Raw genomic sequence first — 18543 nt, 5'->3', positions numbered from 1 at the left:
GGAACGCTGAAATTAAGAGAATATAAAGAAATAAAGGATCATTTAAACACGTGGTTAGATTACTTTCAAATTAATCAGAGATTACAATTGGATAAGAAAGTGGGATTTGAAAAGAATAAATCGTACCTGGAGGAAATTTTAATTGATAAGGAGGGCAAATATATTCCGAATTTATACCAGATATTATTAAAATGGGAAACAGAAGAGGAACTTACAAAAAATTATATGATCAAATGGAGTAAGGATCTGGGGAAAACAATAAGTATGCAAAAATGGGAACAATTATGGATAAGAGATTCGAGATTCACCCCAAATTATGATTTGATAGAGAATATATTCAAAATGCAAAATCAATGGCATTTAACGCCGGCCAAACTGGCCAAAATGTACCCAAATGTAAGCAATATCTGCTGGAGATGCCGTAAAGAAGTTGGGACATATGTTCATATCTGGTGGAGCTGTGACCTCATCAAAGACTTCTGGGAACTAGTCTATAAAGAGTTAAAGAAAATTGTGAAATACTCTTTCAAGAAACAACCAGAAATCTTTTTATTAGGGATGTTAGGAGAGGACATAAAACCGAATGATAGATGCGTAGTGAGCTACGCAACAGCCTCAGCAAGACTCTTATTGGCAAAAGCATGGAAATCACAGGAGACTCCAAAGAAGGAGGATTGGTTACAAAAATTAATATTATATTATAATTTAGCAAGAAAATACGAATTATTGAAAGAAACTAATGTGAAGGATAATTTAAAGAAATGGGAATCACTTACCATTTATCTCAGTACACACATAGATAAACCGTCTCTTCTTTCCGACGCAGCAGGATTCTAGAAATAAGAAAAAAAAAATGATTAATTTTATGGATATTATATTTCTCATTTCAAGGTATATGTGGACTATACTTGCTCTCTTTCCGAGATAGTAAGACTCAAGGATTAAGAAGACAAGATAGAATTTGATTATTTGGATATTATTTGTATTGTAATATTCTGCATCACTATTTTTCAATTTGGATTTGGTTTCTAATTGAGCAAAGTTGTAATATTGTGTGTGTGATGTAAATACTTACAATTTAGATAAGTCTAATTTAGGTTGTGAAGGAACAGGGTTGGGGGTAAGAGCAGGGGAGGGAAGGGGGGTTTTGGGAGGTAGGGGGGAGGGGGGGTCTTGTTTTTGTGCTTGTTCTGTTTAGTTGGGTGTATTTTAATTGTTGTATATGTTCAAATCTATAATAAACTTTATTTAAAAAAAAAAAACACCTTCTAGAAATGACACCAAAGAAGGATGTTCTTCTCATTACAGGGGATTGGAATGCTAAAGTAGGGAATCAAGAGATAAAAGGAACAACTGGCAAGTTTGGCCTTGGAGTTCAAAATGAAGCAGGGCAAAGGCTAATAGAGTTCTGTCAAGAGAACAAGCTGGTCATCACAAACACTCTCTTCCAACAACACAAGAGACGACTCTACACATGGATATCACCAAATGGGCAGCATCGAAATCAGATTGATTATATTCTCTGCAGCCAAAGATGGAGAAGCTCTATACAATCAGCAAAAACAAGACCTGGAGCTGACTGTAACTCAGATCATCAGCTTCTTATAGCAAAATTCCAGCTTAAACTGAAGAAAGTAGGAAAAACCACTGGGCCAGTAAGATACAATCTGAATCAAATCCCTTATGAATACACAGTGGAAGTGAGGAACAGGTTTAAGGATTTAGATTTGGTGGACAGAGTGCCTGAAGAACTATGGATGGAGGCTCGTAACATTATACAGGAGGCAGCAACGAAAACCATCCCAAGGAAAAGGAAATGCAAGAAGGCAAAATGGCTGTCTAACGAGGCCTTACGAATAGCGGAGGAGAGGAGGCAAGCAAAATGCAAGGGAGATAGGGAAAGATACAGGAAACTGAATGCAGATTTCCAAAAAACAGCAAGGAGAGATAAGAGGGTCTTCTTAAATGAGCAATGCAAAGAAATAGAGGAAAACAATAGAATGGGGAAAACCAGAGATCTGTTCAAGAAAATTGGAGATATGAAAGGAACATTTCGTACAAAGATTACCATAATCAAGGACAAAAGTGGTAAGGACCTAACAGAAGCAGAAGACATCAAGAAGAGGTGGCAAGAATACACAGAGGAATTATACCAGAAAGATATGGAGGTCTCGTACACCCCAGGTAGTGTGTTTGCTGACCTTGAGCCAGACATCTTGGAGAGTGAAGTCAAATGGGCCTTAGAAAGCACTGCTAATAACAAAGCCAGTGGAAGTGATGATATTCCAGCTGAACTATTTAAAATTTTAAAAGATGATGCTGTTAAGGTGCTACACCCAATATGCCAGCAAGTTTGGAAAACTCAGCAATGGCCAGAGGATTGGAGAAGATCAGTCTACATCCCAATTCCAAAGAAGGGCAGTGCCAAAGAATGCTCCAACTACCGCACAATTGCGCTCATTTCACACGCTAGCAAGGTTATGCTTAAAATTCTACAAGGCAGGCTTAGGCAGTATGTGGACCGAGAACTCCCAGAAGTGCAAGCTGGATTTCGAAAGGGCAGAGGAACCAGAGACCAAATAGCAAACATGCGCTGGATTATGGAGAAAGCTAGAGAGTTCCAGAAAAACGTCTACTTCTGCTTCATTGACTATGCAAAAGCCTTTGACTGTGTCGACCACAGCAAACTATGGCAAGTTCTTAAAGAAATGGGAGTGCCTGATCACCTCATCTGTCTCCTGAGAAATCTCTATGTGGGACAAGAAGCTACAGTTAGAACTGGATATGGAACAACTGAGTGGTTCAAAATTGGGAAAGGAGTACGACAAGGTTGTATATTGTCTCCCTGCTTATTTAACTTATATGCAGAATTCATCATGCGAAAGGCTGGACTAGATGAATCCCAAGCAGGAATTAAGATTGCCGGAAGAAATATCAACAACCTCAGATATGCAGATGACACAACCTTGATGGCAGAAAGCGAGGAGGAATTAAAGAACCTTTTAATGAGGGTGAAAGAGGAGAGCGCAAAATATGGTCTGAAGCTCAACATCAAAAAAACCAAGATCATGGCCACTGGTCCCATCACCTCCTGGCAAATAGAAGGGGAAGAAATGGAGGCAGTGAGAGATTTTACTTTCTTGGGCTCCTTGATCACTGCAGATGGTGACAGCAGTCACGAAATTAAAAGACGCCTGCTTCTTGGGAGAAAAGCAATGACAAACCTAGACAGCATCTTAAAAAGCAGAGACATCACCTTGCCGACAAAGGTCCGTATAGTTAAAGCTATGGTTTTCCCAGTAGTGATGTATGGAAGTGAGAGCTGGACCATAAAGAAGGCTGATCGCCGAAGAATTGATGCTTTTGAATTATGGTGCTGGAGGAGACTCTTGAGAGTCCCATGGACTGCTAGAAGATCAAACCTATCCATTCTTAAGGAAATCAGCCCTGAGTGCTCCCTGGAAGGACAGATCGTGAAGCTGAGGCTCCAATACTTTGGCCACCTCATGAGAAGAGAAGAATCCTTGGAAAAGACCCTGATGTTGGGAAAGATTGAGGGCACTAGGAGAAGGGGACGACAGAGGACAAGATGGTTGGACAGTGTTCTCGAAGCTACGAACATGAGTTTGACCAAACTACGGGAGGCAGTGCAAGACAGGAGTGCCTGGCGTGCTATGGTCCATGGGGTCACGAAGAGTCGGACACGACTAAACGACTAAAACAAAACAAACAACAGATCTCGCTTCTCCATTAGGTTTCCAGAGATGCCCCTTAGTCATGGGTTTGCATCCAACAATACGTGTCTCTTTCTCTCCAGGGAAGGACAGGATATAATTTGAATATAATTTGGACAGGAAATAATTTGGACGGGATATAATTTGGGAGGAAGGACAGGATATAATTTGAAATGACAGAAAAAATAATATAATAACAGGCTGGTGTTCAACGTACGAGAATAACCCACACCCAAAATTAAAATGGCACCAAAGCGAATCCTTCTCACCGGTACGTTCCTTAGTGTGAGGAACCAGTGGTTAAGAGCGGTGGACTCATAATCTGGTGAACCGGATTCGCTTCCCCGCTCCTCCACATGCAGCTTCTGGGTGACCTTGGGCCAGTCACACTTCTCTGAAGTCTCTCAGCACCCCTCACCTCACAGTTGTGGGGAGGAAGGGAAAGGAGATTGTTAGCTGCTTTGAGACTCCTTAGGTAAAGGTAAAGGGGACCCCTGACCGTTAGGTCCAGTCGCGGACGACTCTGAGGTTGCGGCACTCATCTCACTTTATTGGTCGAGGGAGCTGGCGTACAGCTTCCGGGTCATGTGGCCAGCATGACTAAGCCGCTTCTGGCAAACCAGAGCAGTGCACAGAAATGCCATTTAACTTCCTTCTGGAGCAGTACCTATTTATCTACTTGCACTTTGTGCTTTCGAACTGCTAGGTTGGCAGGAGCTGGGACCGAGCAACGGGAGCTCACCCCGTCGCGGGGATTCGAACCGCCGACCTTCTGATCGGCAAGCCCTAGGCTCTGTGGTTTAACCCACAGCGCCACCCGGGTCTTTAGGGTAGTGATAAAGTGGGATATCAAATCCAAACTCTTCTTCTTCTTCTTCTTCTTCTTCTTCTTCTTCTTCTTCTTCTTCTTCTTCTTCTTCTTCTTCTTCTTCTTCCTCTTTGCATATGGTTGTGGGCAATTTGTCTTATACGCAAATGTTTGCAAAGCAATTTGGCCGAATGCAATGCATTTTTCTGTCTTGTTTTCACTAATACATGCATATATATATATATATATATATGCACACTTATCCTAGTATCTGTGTTCATGAGCCAGAGAACTGCATTGCAAAATTCGGGAATGTGCAAATTTCAACAGACAGCTGTGTTTTTGCTTGCGTCTCTTTACAGAAAGTGGGACTTAGGCAGGTTTGCCTTTAAATGCAAATCAAACGGACTCTCCCATCCTATCCAAGAAGACTCAGAAGTCCTCTCAAGGACTCCAAATTCTTTCTGGCTTGAGGGAGAATATCCCTTGTTGTGAGAAAGGTTTGCAGGAGAGCTCCTGACTCATTTCCCTGGGACATTATAAATAGACCACAGAGAAGGAGGAAGCCCGGAATCTAATCTGAATGCGGCTCAGCTGAACCCAGCAAGGTCACAGCTGGTACTGATCAGAGACGGATTTGCTGAGTTATGGCATGGAGAGCGGGGTGCTAAGAAAGAAGTGCTCTTCGCTTCAGAGGCTCGCTGTCTGCTTTGCCTCCTAGGATGGGGCCAGGGTGCCATGCTCTTGCAACCAAGGGGCCTCCGACTAGAGAACTGGTGCAAGGCTAAGAGGCAGAAAGAACTAGCAGGGTTTGCAACTGAAAGCACAATCTGAGAAAGAAAAAAACAGTGAAAGGGGGAGATGGGAGAAATTCAAGGCAGTTTGCATTCAGAGACGATCCTATCTGATCTAAATTTTCTGGAGCAACCAAACCAGGGGTTTGCATGCTTCTGATGAAGCAAGGCATTTATACAAGGGCCAAGTCGGGTGCCATATCAGCCATCTAGAGAGCGGCTATGGTCCCTGCATTCCTGGTCTTCCTCCTATCTCTTTCAAAATGCTGTTTCTTCAGGCCAACCCACAGCGACAGGAGACTGGGTGTGCCTTGCCTTCTCCGATGCCTCTCTCTTTCCAAACACTTGGATTGGCAGGTGTCAGGATCAGGCTTTGGACAAAGAGCTCCCACCAAGAGTCAGGAAGCAAATATTAAAAAAAAAAACCTTTGGGGCAGGGCACCCTGGCAGATCCCAAAGAAGCGGCACACTTCTTTGGCTGCTGGATGGTGCAAGAATATAAGAAAAGTCTGCTGGATCAGGCCACTGGCCCATCTAGAATCCTGTTCTCACAGTGGCCAACCAGATGCCTGTGGGGAACCTGCAAGCAGGATTCTCCGTCCCCCAGGAAGAACTTCCTGACAGTAAGAGCTGTTCGGCAGTGGAATTTGCTGCCAAGGAGTGTGGTGGAGTCTCCTTCTTTGGAGGTCTTTAAGCAGAGGCTTGACAGGCATATGTCAAGAATGCTTTGGTGGTGTTTCCTGCTCGGCAGGGGGTTGGACTGGATGGCCCTTGTGGTCTCTTCCAACTCTATGATTCTATGATTCGAACCCAAGAGCAACTCCTGTGGTTTGCAGCAGCTGGCATTCAGAAGCACTGCTGCCTCCAGCTGTTGGCCCTTTCTTCCTCCATGCAGTTTCCCACTCCTGTTTTAAAGTTGGTGGCCATCACTGCCTCCTGTGGCAGTGAGTTCCACAGTTAAACTTTGCGCTTCCCAAGGAACTTGCCTCCAACAGGGGACGGAGAACAGAGCAACACATCTGTGACAAACTTCAGATACAATGCCACAGCTTCTCTGCCAGGTCCATGGCAGTGTGGCTTGCCCCCTCAGTCCTGGTGCCTGCCTTGCCCTTTGGCCTATCGATATAAAACGTTAGAGAGCAGACAGGATGCAAACCAAACCACGGAGCATTGCTGAGATCTGCGCAAAGCTCTGGAGAGAGCCGTTGTCTTGGTTATGTGTATTCAGAAACCTCCCATTTCTGAAACTTGAGCTCCTGCAGTGGGGTAGGAAGACGAAGGAGGGGGGAAAAGTATCAAACTTCTGTTTTTAAAAAAATTAAAAAATGGCCGGCCGGCCAATATTGTTACTGGAGCCAGCATAATGATAAAAGAAAGACTTGGAGGGGGGTGGGGTGGAGAATGTTAAAATGGGAAGAGGAGGAGGAGGGGCAGGGTGAGAGGAAGTCCCAAGTTTGGAGGGTTTCAGTGTGTGTTGAGGAACAGGCAGAGCCTTTCAGAGGCTTCACCCCAGCTGGGTCTCTAGAACCAGTACCCGAGGGAGTTCTGACCAGCAGCCTCTGCCCTGAGAATACCAACTGGGTCCTGGAGCAGTGCGGAGGGTGGTGGGTGAGCTGGGACTTGGTGAGACCCACCCCCTCCATGCTCAGCCATGTGGACGGTTGCAAATCTCCATGTTGGGGCCTTGGGTCTCTTGGTGGTCGCGGCTTCCTGGGCAGTGGGCAGCCAGCGGAGGGCAGCCGAGGGGGGCATCCGCAGGAGGTCGCACCGGGTTCAGAACGGGCGCTGCAGTTACACCTTCGTCCTGCCAGAGGCCGACCCCCCACCCTGCCAGCACCCTGGGGAGACCTTCAATGTCAACACGCTGCAGCGGGACTCCCCTTTGCTGTGGAGCGATGACCAGTCCACCCAACGGGTCCAGCAGTTGGAGAGGGTCTTGGAGAACAACACCCAGTGGCTGCTGAAGGTAAGGGGGAGGGAAGGGTCTTCTGGTGGGGTGGGGAGAGGGTGGAGGATGGAAGCCACAAACGGGGAGAGATGCCATGGATCAAGCCTACCCATGCTTGAGCTTAGACGTCAGCCTTTGGCTCAACGGCCAAAGACGCTCTGCACATGCTCAGGAGCTCTTGCACACTCACCCTGCAGTTATAGGGATCAGCGAGGCCTAGTATCGCATAAAAGGTTCTGGGGCAAAAGGGTTTTCCGCTTGTGAAATGAATGAAGAGGTTGTTCGAACTTTTGAGGAGGCTTGCAATTCGTTAGCTGCGATTCCTGTATTGCTGGGGGTTGGGTTGGCCTTGGGGGTCCCTTCCAACTCTACAATTCTGTGATCCTAAGTAAGAAGCAAATACAGGCACCCAAGGAAGCTCCTTCCTTACTTCCAGGCCATGGAAATACAGGTGGGCTTGTCAACCTCTGGAGAAAAAAGCAGTGGCGTAGCGAGCCGCCGCGACACCCGGGGCGGCAAATTGCCATGCATCACTATGTAACACCGCATGTGTCGCTACGTAATGATGTATGCGTACAATGTAGAGGGGGATCGCGCCCCCCGCGACTTATAAACGGAGCGTAAACGGAGCGTCCAGGCTCCAGGTAGATAGCCCACTGGCGCAGCGCACTGTGCCGAGCGGGCTTTTTACTGGGAGGCTGGAGGGCCTTGGGAGTCGCTGGGTGGGGCGCCAACTGTCACCCCCTCCCAGAGTGGATCACCCCCTATGCCCCCCCTAGCTCTGCCCCTGGAAAGAAGCACCCACTTCATTTTAACTCGCTGGAATTTCAGTGCATGTGTGCAGTGCAAACAGTTTTTCTTGCTCAGAAGGAACACCCAGCAAGCACAAAAACCCAGGTGCGAGAGAGGAGGGCTTGGTGGAGATATTACCCTGATCAGCAGCAAAAATGGCCATCATTTTGATGGGTGGAGGGCCTTAGAAGTATCATAGGAGGGCTTTTTTCCAGCCAGAACCCGCCGGTTCCTGCACCTCTCAGGTGGGCCCCATAGCCTTTCCAAGAGAAGGAAGAGGGCATTCTGGCCCCCTTTCCCTAGAAAAATAGCGCTGCATAGAAGAATCATAGACTCACAGAGTTGGAAAAGACCACGAGAGTCATCTAATCCAACCCCCTGCAATGCAGGAAGCTTTTCCCCAATGTGGGGCTTGAACCCACAGCCCTGAGATTAAGAGTCTCATGCTCTACCGACTGAGCCAACTCAGTCTTGCGCATGACAAGGCAGCCCAGCACACCTCTGCATGCTATAGTGCAGGCATCCCCAAACTGCGGCCCTCCAGATTTTTGGCCTACAACTCCCATGATCCCTAGCTAAGAGGACCAGTGGTCAGGGATGATGGGAATTGTAGTCCAAAACATCTGGAGGGCCGAAGTTTGGGGATGCCTGCTATAGAGCAGGCATAGGCAACCTCAGCTCGCCAGATGTTTTGGAACTACAACTCCTACCATCCCTAGCTAAGAGGAACAGTGGTCAGGGATGATGGGAGTTGTAGTCCCAAAACATCTGGAGAGCCGAGGTTGTCTATGCCTGCTCTAGAGAAAGGGGAAGGGTCATAGATCAGGCATCTTCAGCCAGGGCCTGGAGAGATCCTTATCCGAAGCCTTGAAGAGCTGCTGCCAGTCAGTGTAGGCAATACTGAACTCGGTGGACCAAGGGTCTGACTCTGTATAAGGCAGCTTCTCACACATACTACACCCTCCACATGCCAATTCCACAGGATCCAGGCCAGTCAGGGCCATGTCCGAACCAATGGATTCAAACTGCAAGAAAGGAGATTCCAGCTAAACGTGAGGAGAAATTTTCCGGCAGTGAGATCTGTCCAACAGTGGAATGGACATTCATTGCAGCTTTTTACGCAGAGGCTGGGTGGCCATCTGCCATGCATGATTTAGTTGAGATTCCTGCATTGCAGGGGGTTGGACTAGATGACCCTGGGGGGTCCCTTCCAACTCTACGATTCTCAGATTCTCTTTTTCTCAGAGGTAATCCGGTGTCAGGGATATGGGGCATGTTTTTCTCTCTCTTTGCCACAGCAATGTTCCCAGATGCAGAAGCGCCTTGTGCGCCCATGAGAATGGAGATTTCATTCATATAGGGGGAAAGTGCAGCCAGGGACATTGGTTTTCTTCTTCTGCTTCTCACTCCAGGCGTTAAGAATTAAGCATGCTCCTATTTGCATGGCCACACCTCCTCATAGGCATAGCCCCGCCTTCGGTTCTGTTTCTCGGTCGCACAGAAATATGACAGAGTTTGGGAACTGCAGCGTGTGGGGATGGAGAGAGAGAGGGAGAGGGAGAGGGAGAGGGAGAGGGAGAGGGAGAGGAGAGAGAGAGAGAGAGAGAGAGAGAGAGAGAGAGAGAGAGAGAGAGAGAGAGAGAACCCTGTTGCTGTCATTTTGGAGAGAGGGAATGTAAAGAGAAACGGAAGAACAAAATGAGATAAAAGTTGCTGGAATCAAATAGTAAAGATCTGGAAATATTTAAAGCCTATGAGGGAGAAGGCTAGAGAACTAATTTTTGGATGGAGTGATGCCACTGAACATGCACAGAGTGCCTTCCTCTCCCGCTGAGCACTCACTCATAGCCTGCCTGAAAGAGACGGGGTGTGTGAATATTGGATATCACATGGTTCTTCCCCCCACCCCCGCGATGACCAGTCCCTCTACACACACACACACACACACACACACACACACACACACACACACACACACACCAGTCATCACTAATCCTACCTCTGGGACTTGAGGAGGGTCAGGGGGGATGTGGTTTCCCAGTGTCCTCTGGTTCATCTTGCTACCGGAACTCGCTTCTGGGGCTCATCTAAACTCAGCTCCCGGGGGGGGGGGATTTTCGCAGGCTTGGAGGCAACAATTTATATGTGCTGATGTGCAAGGGCAGCGGGTGAGGGGGTGGACTCTGCACAGACAAGGTCAGGCAATGTCAAAGAACTGAAAACTCAGATACCAAAGATTTAATATAGAATCATAGAATCATATCTATTATTATTATTATTATTATTATTATTATTATTAAATTAATTACATTTGCATACCACCTTTCATCTGCAGATCTCAGGGTGGTTCACAACATAAAAGAATAATAGAAATGTAGTTGGTAGGGACCCCAAAAGTCATCTAGTCCAGCCCCCTGCAATGTAGGAATCACAGAGTGTGTGTGTGTGTGTGTGTGTGTGTGTGTGTGTGTGTGTGTGTGTGTGTGTTACAGCAGTGGTTCTCAAAGGGTGTGACGTGGCACACTGATGTGACAGGAGAGGCTGGCAAGTGTGGCAGGAAGATTCGAGGACCATCAAAGAAACATCTAAACATTTCAGTGTAGTATGGCATAGTATCAAAGTATATCTTTTAGTTGCAAAAGTGAACTCCTTCCTCTTACTGTGTTTTTATACACAGCTAAGGTACTTATGATTATATTTTGGGAGTGATACATTTTGTCTTACGTAGCTGCATCATTCTACACTTTCTGCATGTCCCGTGATCATAGCTGCCAAGTTATCCCTTTTTTACAGGGATTTTCCCTTATGCTGAATAGGCTTCCTCACGAGAAAAGCGAAAACTTGGCAGCTATGCCCGTGATCATATTATAAAGCAGTCACGTTCTGTGTCATGAATGCTAGGAGTTGTTTATTTTTGTTTCCCAACACATTTCTTACCAATAAAAAAATTTGGTGTGGCGCGAGCGAATTTTGATCTTGAAAGTGTTGCCTAGAGAAAAAGTGTGAGAACCATGGAGTGTTAAGGCAATTTTTGACAAAAGATGTGTTAGATGCTTGTCTGTCAGCCTGGCCCTTTGCAGTCATTGGCCAGAAGAGCATTGGGAGGTGGGGATAAGTTGATTTCTCTCCCAGCAATTGGCCTGCACATTATTTTTTTCTCATGAGAGTGGAAGTAAAGAACTGGAGACACAACCTTGACATTAATAGAGATAGATAGATAGATAGATAGATAGATAGATAGATAGATAGATAGATAGATAGACAGATAGATGATAGATAGATAGATAGATAGATAGATAGATAGATAGATAGAGAGAGAGAGAGAGAGAGATAGATAGATAGATAGATATAGATATGAAGTGGAAGGAGGTAAGCTGATGGATTCAGAGAAGGAGCTAGGAATATCTATGGGGGGGGGCAGCTCTCCTCTCCCTCCTCCCCACTATTTTATTGGCAGCTGACTCCCTCCGAAATAGGAGACAGCCATGGCGAGGAGAAAAGTCATCTTCCCTCTTGAGGGCCACTGGACCTCTTGTCTGTCATCTAAGCTCCAGCTGCTTGCGTCAGACCTGCAAATAACTCCATCCCTGATTGGGTTGGGACCAGAGAGTGTCCCATAGCATCCGGAGGACGACTGGAAGGAACTGAGTTTCCCTAGCAAAGGGCGAGGAATCTCTGGACCTTCTTCTCGTGAGAAATGGAATGGGGGGGTTGCAGGGGGAGTGATGCTTGCGAGCCCCCGCTCCCCAGTCTGCTTCCCACCACGGTCACTTTGAAATGGAGATTCTGAGCAGGATGCGTTGCACTGCTTAAATGGCCCGGGGTACAGTCCCGGCATAGGGATATGCGTAAAATTTGCTGGTTTATATGCAAAGATGCAAATATAGGCGGACTTTCAGAGGGGAACCAACTCTGCCTCTTGATGCCAGGAGTTAATCAGCAGCCTGTGGAAATCAAATCAAATGGATGTTTATGAAATTATGTGTGGGGTGGAGAAAATCGATGGAGAAAAGTTTTCTGCAATTATTTATATGAATTTTCCAAATCAGGTTTCCCGCTCCTGTTGCAACATATGTTTGATACAGAAAAGTTTTCCTCCCTCCCTTATGACACTAGAATTCATCCATAAAGCCGAATGTTGGAAGATTCTGAACACGTAAAAGGAAGCACTTATTTACGCTGCCCAGAGTTAAACTGTGGAACTCCCTCCCACAGGAGGCAGCGAGGGCCACCAACCTAGATGGCTTTAAAAGAGGATTAGAGGATTAACTATACGGACCTTGCCGACAAAGGTCCGTATAGTTAAAGCTATGGTTTTCCCAGTAGTGATGTATGGAAGTGAGAGCTGGACCATAAAGAAGGCTGATCACTGAAGAATGGATGCTTTTGAATTATGGTGCTGGAGGAGACTCTTGAGAGTCCCATGGACTGCAAGAAGATCAAACCTATCCATTCTGAAGGAAATCAGCCCTGAGTGCTCACTGGAAGGACAGATCCTGAAGCTGAGGCTCCAAGACTTTGGCCACCTCATGAGAAGAGAAGAATCCTTGGAAAAGACCTTGATGTTGGGAAAGATGGAGGGCACTAGGAGAAGGGGACGACAGAGGACGAGATGGTTGGACAGTGTTCTCGAAGCTACGAACATGAGTTTGACCAAACTGCGGGAGGCAGTGGAAGACCGGAGTGCCTGGCGTGCTCTGGTCCATGGGGTCACGAAGAGTCGGACACGACTAAACGACTAAACAACAACAACAACAGAGGAGGAGGAGAGGGCTATCGGTGGCTCTTAGACACAATGGCGATGCCATTCCTTCACAGTCAGGAGGCAGCCATGCTTCTGAATACCAGTTCCTGGAAACCACAGGAGGGGAGAGGGCTCTTGTGCTTGGATCCTGCTTGCTGGTTTCCCATAATAGGCAACTGTTCAGCCACTGTGAGAACAGGAGGCTGGACCAGATGGGCCATTGGCCCGATCCACTAGCCGGGCTTTTTTTTTTTTTTTACAATGTTCTGACATTGCATCTTTTGGCCACCTCTAAAACCAGCCAGTTTGGATCTCATCTTAAAAATAATGTAACTTATTTTACCTGCACACACACCCTCCAAAAATCTGCCAAATTAGGCTCACCTTTGTAATGGATGGATTTTTCTTTCTTTCTTTTTTTAGAGCAGGTTAATCTCACTGATTAATCTCACCCAGGTGGCGCTGTGGGCTAAACCACTGAGCCTAGGGCTTGCTGATCAGAAGGTCGGTGGTTCGAATCCCTGTGACGGGGTGAGCTCCCGTTGCTTGGTCCAAGCTCCTGCCAACCTAGCAGTTCGAAAGCATGTCAAAGTGCAAGTAGATAAATAGGAACCGCTATAGCAGGAAGGTAAACGGCGTTTCCATGTGCTGCTCTGGTTTGCCAGAAGCGGCTTTGTCATGCTGGCCACATGACCTGGAAGCTATACGCCGGCTCCCTCGGCCAATAATGCGAGATGAGCGCGCAACCCCAGAGTCGGTCATGACTGGACCTAATGGTCAGGGGTCCCTTTACCTTTACCTTTAATCTCACTGATAAAATAAAGTGGTGTGATCTTAACAAGTATACAAGACTGCCCCTACCAGTTTGGGTTGGGACTTGAAGTTGCTGTTAGTAAGTTGGGCAGCGAGACAGAAAAATTAAATGCATCCATGCCCTGAGCATCAGAATTGTTTTAGCTCTGAGCTGGCCCTGAGCAGTCCCTCGATAGAAAATAATAGTCTCTCTTAGAAGATCTGTAGCCTAATAATAATAATAATAATAATAATAATAATAATAATAATAATAATATATTTATACCCCGGCCATCTGGCTGAGTTTTCCCAGCCATTCTCGGCGGCTTCCAACAGAACATTAAAATGCAATAATCTATTAAACATTGAAAGCTTCCCTAAACTGAGGACTCTTTCCGTGTTCCTCTGGAAGAGTATCTTCTTGATACTGTACGTCCGGCTGCTCTCTTCTGTGTACACAGCTGCTCCACCGGAGGCAGCTACTGGGAAAGTCTGGCTGACCCAGCAACGCTTTGCAGGATGAAAAGTACACAGAGCACAGGGGTAGAACAGCAAGGAACTACTGCATGATCCTCCAGGAACAACCCTGGCTCCTTTCTTCTGCAAGAGCCAAATCCTACTGTTGAGACTCTTCGCTATAGGACATGCAAAGATTTCAGCGCACTTTGCATGGTCAGATCCGAATCAGGAGTGCATGTATTTCACAAATCCTTGAATTAGATTTGCAATCACAGAATCGTGTCTGGCACAGAACCAGGCAGCGTGAGAATGCCGGATTCGCCGAAATGAAATTTTGTAATATTTTCACAGCGTTGCAATTTTCAGCAAATGCTAAGGTGAGGGTGGCTGTTGCTATTTATTGTTTTATTTATTCCACAAAGTTCCTACGCTGCTTGAAAGGCTTTTAAAAGAAAAGAACTTAAAGAGGTTTACAAAACAGATAAGACAATAAGGAAAATTATGAACACAAATTTAAAACTTCGGGAAACTTAAAATAACAGTAGACTGGAAACAGATTAGAACTCGCATCAATTTTCTAAATATATGGGGGGGCTTGTCCAAACAAAAATGTTTTAACAGCCACTGGAAGAAATTCAGGGAAGGTGCCTGAGTGGTATCAATAGGCAGGGAGTTCCAAAGGGACACACTAAAATATCAATAAATTTATACATTTGTTGTGGTGACTGTTACTATTTTTATTATAGTAAGAGCTGTTTGACAGTGAACTGACTCCCTCGGAAGGTGGCAGGATCTCCTTCATTACAGGTTTTTAAATAGAAATTCAATGGCCATTTGTCATAGATGCTTTAGTTGACACGGGTGGGCTTGCTGATCTGAAGTTTGGCGGTTCGAATCCCTGTGACGGAGTGAGCTCCCGTTGCTCTGTCCCAGCTCCTGCCAACCTAGCAGTTTGAAAGCACGCCAAAAAGTGCAAGTAGATAAATAGGTACCGCTGTGGCGGGAAGGTAAACGGCGTTTCCGTGTGCTCTGGCTTACGTCATGGTGTCCTGTTGCGCCAGAAGCGATTTAGTCCTGCTGGCCACATGACCCGGAAAGCTGTCTGTGGACAAATGCCAGCTCCCTCAGCCTGAAAGCGAAATGAGCGCCGCAAGCCCAGAGTCACCTTTGACTGGACTTAAACTTCCCGGGGGTCCTTTACCTTTTTTACCTTTTGGTTTACATTCCTGCATTGCAGGTTAGACATGATGATTGTTGAGGTCCCTTCCAACTCTACATCTCAGTGATTCGATAAAAGGGTTGGATCCTGTGTTTTGCAAGATCTATAAGTCCTGAAAACATGGGCATACTCTCCCCCTCCCCAGTGACCTGGTTGAGCCATTTTCACCCCTAAAGACTCCAGGATTAGGAGGTTAATCGGTGTGCAGATTTGGTGTTGGTGGGGAGCATGGGAGAATTCTGCGAACCCCACTAAACTTCAACTCCCAGGGTTCTTTGTGGGAAGGCATGGCACTTAAAGAGGCGCATCGAGCTGAGAATAAATCTGTAGTGTGCCAAAAGTCTCTGGATATGGCTAGGTTTGCATCGCTGTCCATTTAAAATTGAGAAGTGGTCCGTGCTGAGCGCTGAGGCGCTGGGCTTCCTGATTGTGGCTGTGCAGGGAACCTGGATGATTTCTCAGAGAAGGGGGAGGCATCTGCTTCCCCCCCACCGCCTCTCCAAAAGACCCGTGTCCCCATGACCCCCATGCCACAATGCTCCTCTTCCAAGGCAGGCCTGTTTTTCATAAATCCAGCTGGAAGCACTTAATGGGACCTGTTTTCTTTGGATTCAGGTCCTGAAAAAACAACTCTGTTTCAGGCATGTTGGGGGGGGGCATCAGGGAGAGGAGGGGGTTGTGAAAGAATTGGAAAATGTAAGAAAAATATTGGGCAGACAGTTAAAGGGAAAGTTCTGCCTGCCTTCGGGCCACGATGCCTGCCGGTGGAGGCCAGGGAAATGAAGGAAAATGACAGTGTAATAATAATAATAATAATAATAATAATAATAATAATAATAATAATAATAATAAGTATCTGAAGAAGTGTGCATGCACACGAAAGCTCATACCAAAATAAAAACTTAGTTGGTCTTTAAGGTGCCACTGAAGGATTTTTTTATTTTGTTTCGACTCAGACCAACACGGCTACCTACCTGCAATAATAATAATAATAATAATAATAATAATAATAATAATAATAATAATTTGTGTATATGCAGAGTGTTCCCCCCCCCCCCGATGGATGAATCTGTCATTTGTGATTTCTCCTGGTTTCTCATTTTTTTCCAATCTTAAATTCAGCAGCATTTTAGTGAGAATTTCTTCAAATAACTAATAGGCACATTTTGACTAATAGGCACATTTCCTCCAAGCAGTTCCTCCAAATATAATGTGATCTTCAATCGTATATATGCATTCGTATGCACTCTTCCCCCCAATATATGTGTTTTTGTACACATTGGCCGGTTGGAGAACTGCAGGGCCAAATTCCAATAGGAATTCCCATTTCAGAGGGTAGTTGCACCCTCAGTATTCATGTACTGGTTCGAGAGTGCGAATTAGGCAACTTTGTAATTAAAATGCAAACAAAACTGAATTCCCTCCCACCCCTAACACACAAACACACAAAGCGAGTGTGTACACCATGAATAACGATGCCGTAAGAAACAAGAGCCTTGGTTGAGGACACATTCTGGATCATGTTTGCTTGTTGGAGTCTGGCAGCCTTAAACTATCTGTTTTCCCCTGCCATTGCCATACTAACCTCTTAATTTGAAGATAAACAGGCGGCAACTTAAGACCCTATAGGACACCCCCCCCCAGCCCTCTCCACCAAAGGTAGCCGCCAACTTTGCAATGGTGTGGAGAATTCCTTCCTTCAGTGGAAGAGGGGAAGAGAAAGAACAGTATTTGGAGGAGAGAGTCTCCACCCTCCCTGGATTTCTCTCCCTCTTTCCCTTAAACTGCTGCTACGCTGCACATTTTGAGCAAATCCTGCCCTCTTTGGAAGCTTCCCAGGGACAACGAAAGCACAGATTGGCCCTGACTCCTGCCGTTCCCAAAATAACAAGGCTTGTGCCCACGACCCCGTCCCGTTCCCTCGCTGGCACTTTTGATGGTTTTGAGTTTGTTATTCTGGCTTTGTCAGAAATCAGGGCGACAGGGGCTGGGCTTCGAGTTCCTTTCTGAACTCGATGTTTTGCATTGCGGGAGAGATTAAATTTAGTTGAAAGCAAAACATGGGACAGGCGGGAGAAAGCGAAAAATGAGGAGGGGGAGCAGAGGGTCTTGTGTGCTTGGCAATAAGCAACCAAAGATGCAAAGAAAGTAAATTAGCAAGCTGTCCTTATGCTCCCCCAAACTCACTGAAGTGCTTTTTAAGAGATAGCTACAGTTCCTGCCAGGGGCATACCCAGGATCAAAACTAGGGGGGCAAGGGGCGGGGCCAAGGCACGGGAGGGGAGTGGCCACAAAGTGGGAACGTGGGCGGAGCTACGGAGCCCAGGTGAAACTGACTCCGGTCTCACTTAGGCGCCATGAAGCTTTTTGCAATTGGAGGTGCCGGAGCTCCGCTGACAGCACGCAGCCAGGGCCCCCAGTGCACTATGGCCAGGACCCCGGCGGAGCGCACAGCCGTGGGCGAGAGTGGCACTGCCGGCGGGGCTGGTGGGCAGAGACGGGAGGCGGAGCACAGCCCAGCGGAGAGTGAGTTCGGCGTTCCCGCCCGCTGCACCGCGCCCGCCAGCTTCCTGCCACGCTCTCTGGTTCCCCACCGCGCTTGGCCTTGCTGGAGGGCGCGACGGGGAGCTGGAGGGAGGGCACGACACGGTGGGTGGGAACGCCAAACTCGTGCTCCGCCGGGCTGTGCTCTGCCTCCGCCTCTGCCCACCAGCCCTGCCGGCAGTGCCGCTCTCGCCCACGGCTGCGCCGGCCCTGCTTCTAGGGGGCAGCTGCCCCCCTGCCCCGCGCTGGGTACGCCTATGCTTCCTGCAGAGCTACTATTAGTCTCAATGGAAGGAGGAACAGGCCGGGAGATGGAAAGCAATTTGGCTCAAAGCCAGGGGAAGTAACTACATTGTACCTCTGAGAACTGAGTACTTTTCTGAATGAACGTGCTGCTTTTCTGCATGTTCCTAATGCTCAGGGTCAGGAACCTTTGAGACTTTATCGTTTGGAGCAAAGGCGAGTAAGGGGAGACATGATAAAAGCTGATAAAATTTTGCACAGCATGGAGAAAGGGGAGAGAAGAAAGCTCTTCTCCCTCTCTCCTAAAAGTTGAGCTGGTGGATGTGCAATTAAGCTGAATGTGGGGAGGTTTAAGACAGATGAAATAAAGCCCTTCTTCAGCAGCACAACATCATACTGTGGAACTCCCTCCCACTGGAGGCAGGGGTGGCCACCAACCTGGATGGCTTTAAAACAGGATTGGTCC

General features: G+C 46.9%; 1 protein-coding gene and 1 non-coding gene across 2 annotated transcripts in view; one reads left to right on the top strand and one right to left on the bottom strand.

Moving 5' to 3' along the window:
• Positions 1 to 6784: 6784 nt before the first annotated feature.
• The window catches only part of ANGPT4 (angiopoietin 4), a 45621-nt gene continuing 33862 nt past the window's right edge, over positions 6785 to 18543 (top strand). Inside the window, exon 1 of the mRNA XM_035123928.2 lies at positions 6785 to 7302. Within this exon, the coding sequence (XP_034979819.1) occupies positions 6988 to 7302 (315 nt within the window). The 5' untranslated portion in view covers positions 6785 to 6987. The remainder of the gene's footprint in view (positions 7303 to 18543) is intronic.
• On the bottom strand, positions 8474 to 8546 carry TRNAK-CUU (transfer RNA lysine (anticodon CUU)). The gene has a single exon. It is a non-coding gene; the product is annotated as a tRNA-Lys (tRNA).

The sequence above is a fragment of the Zootoca vivipara genome, chromosome 7 (genome assembly GCF_963506605.1).
Source record: "Zootoca vivipara chromosome 7, rZooViv1.1, whole genome shotgun sequence".
NCBI lineage: Eukaryota > Metazoa > Chordata > Lepidosauria > Squamata > Lacertidae > Zootoca > Zootoca vivipara.
This window is presented reverse-complemented; position numbering and strand designations above follow the sequence as displayed.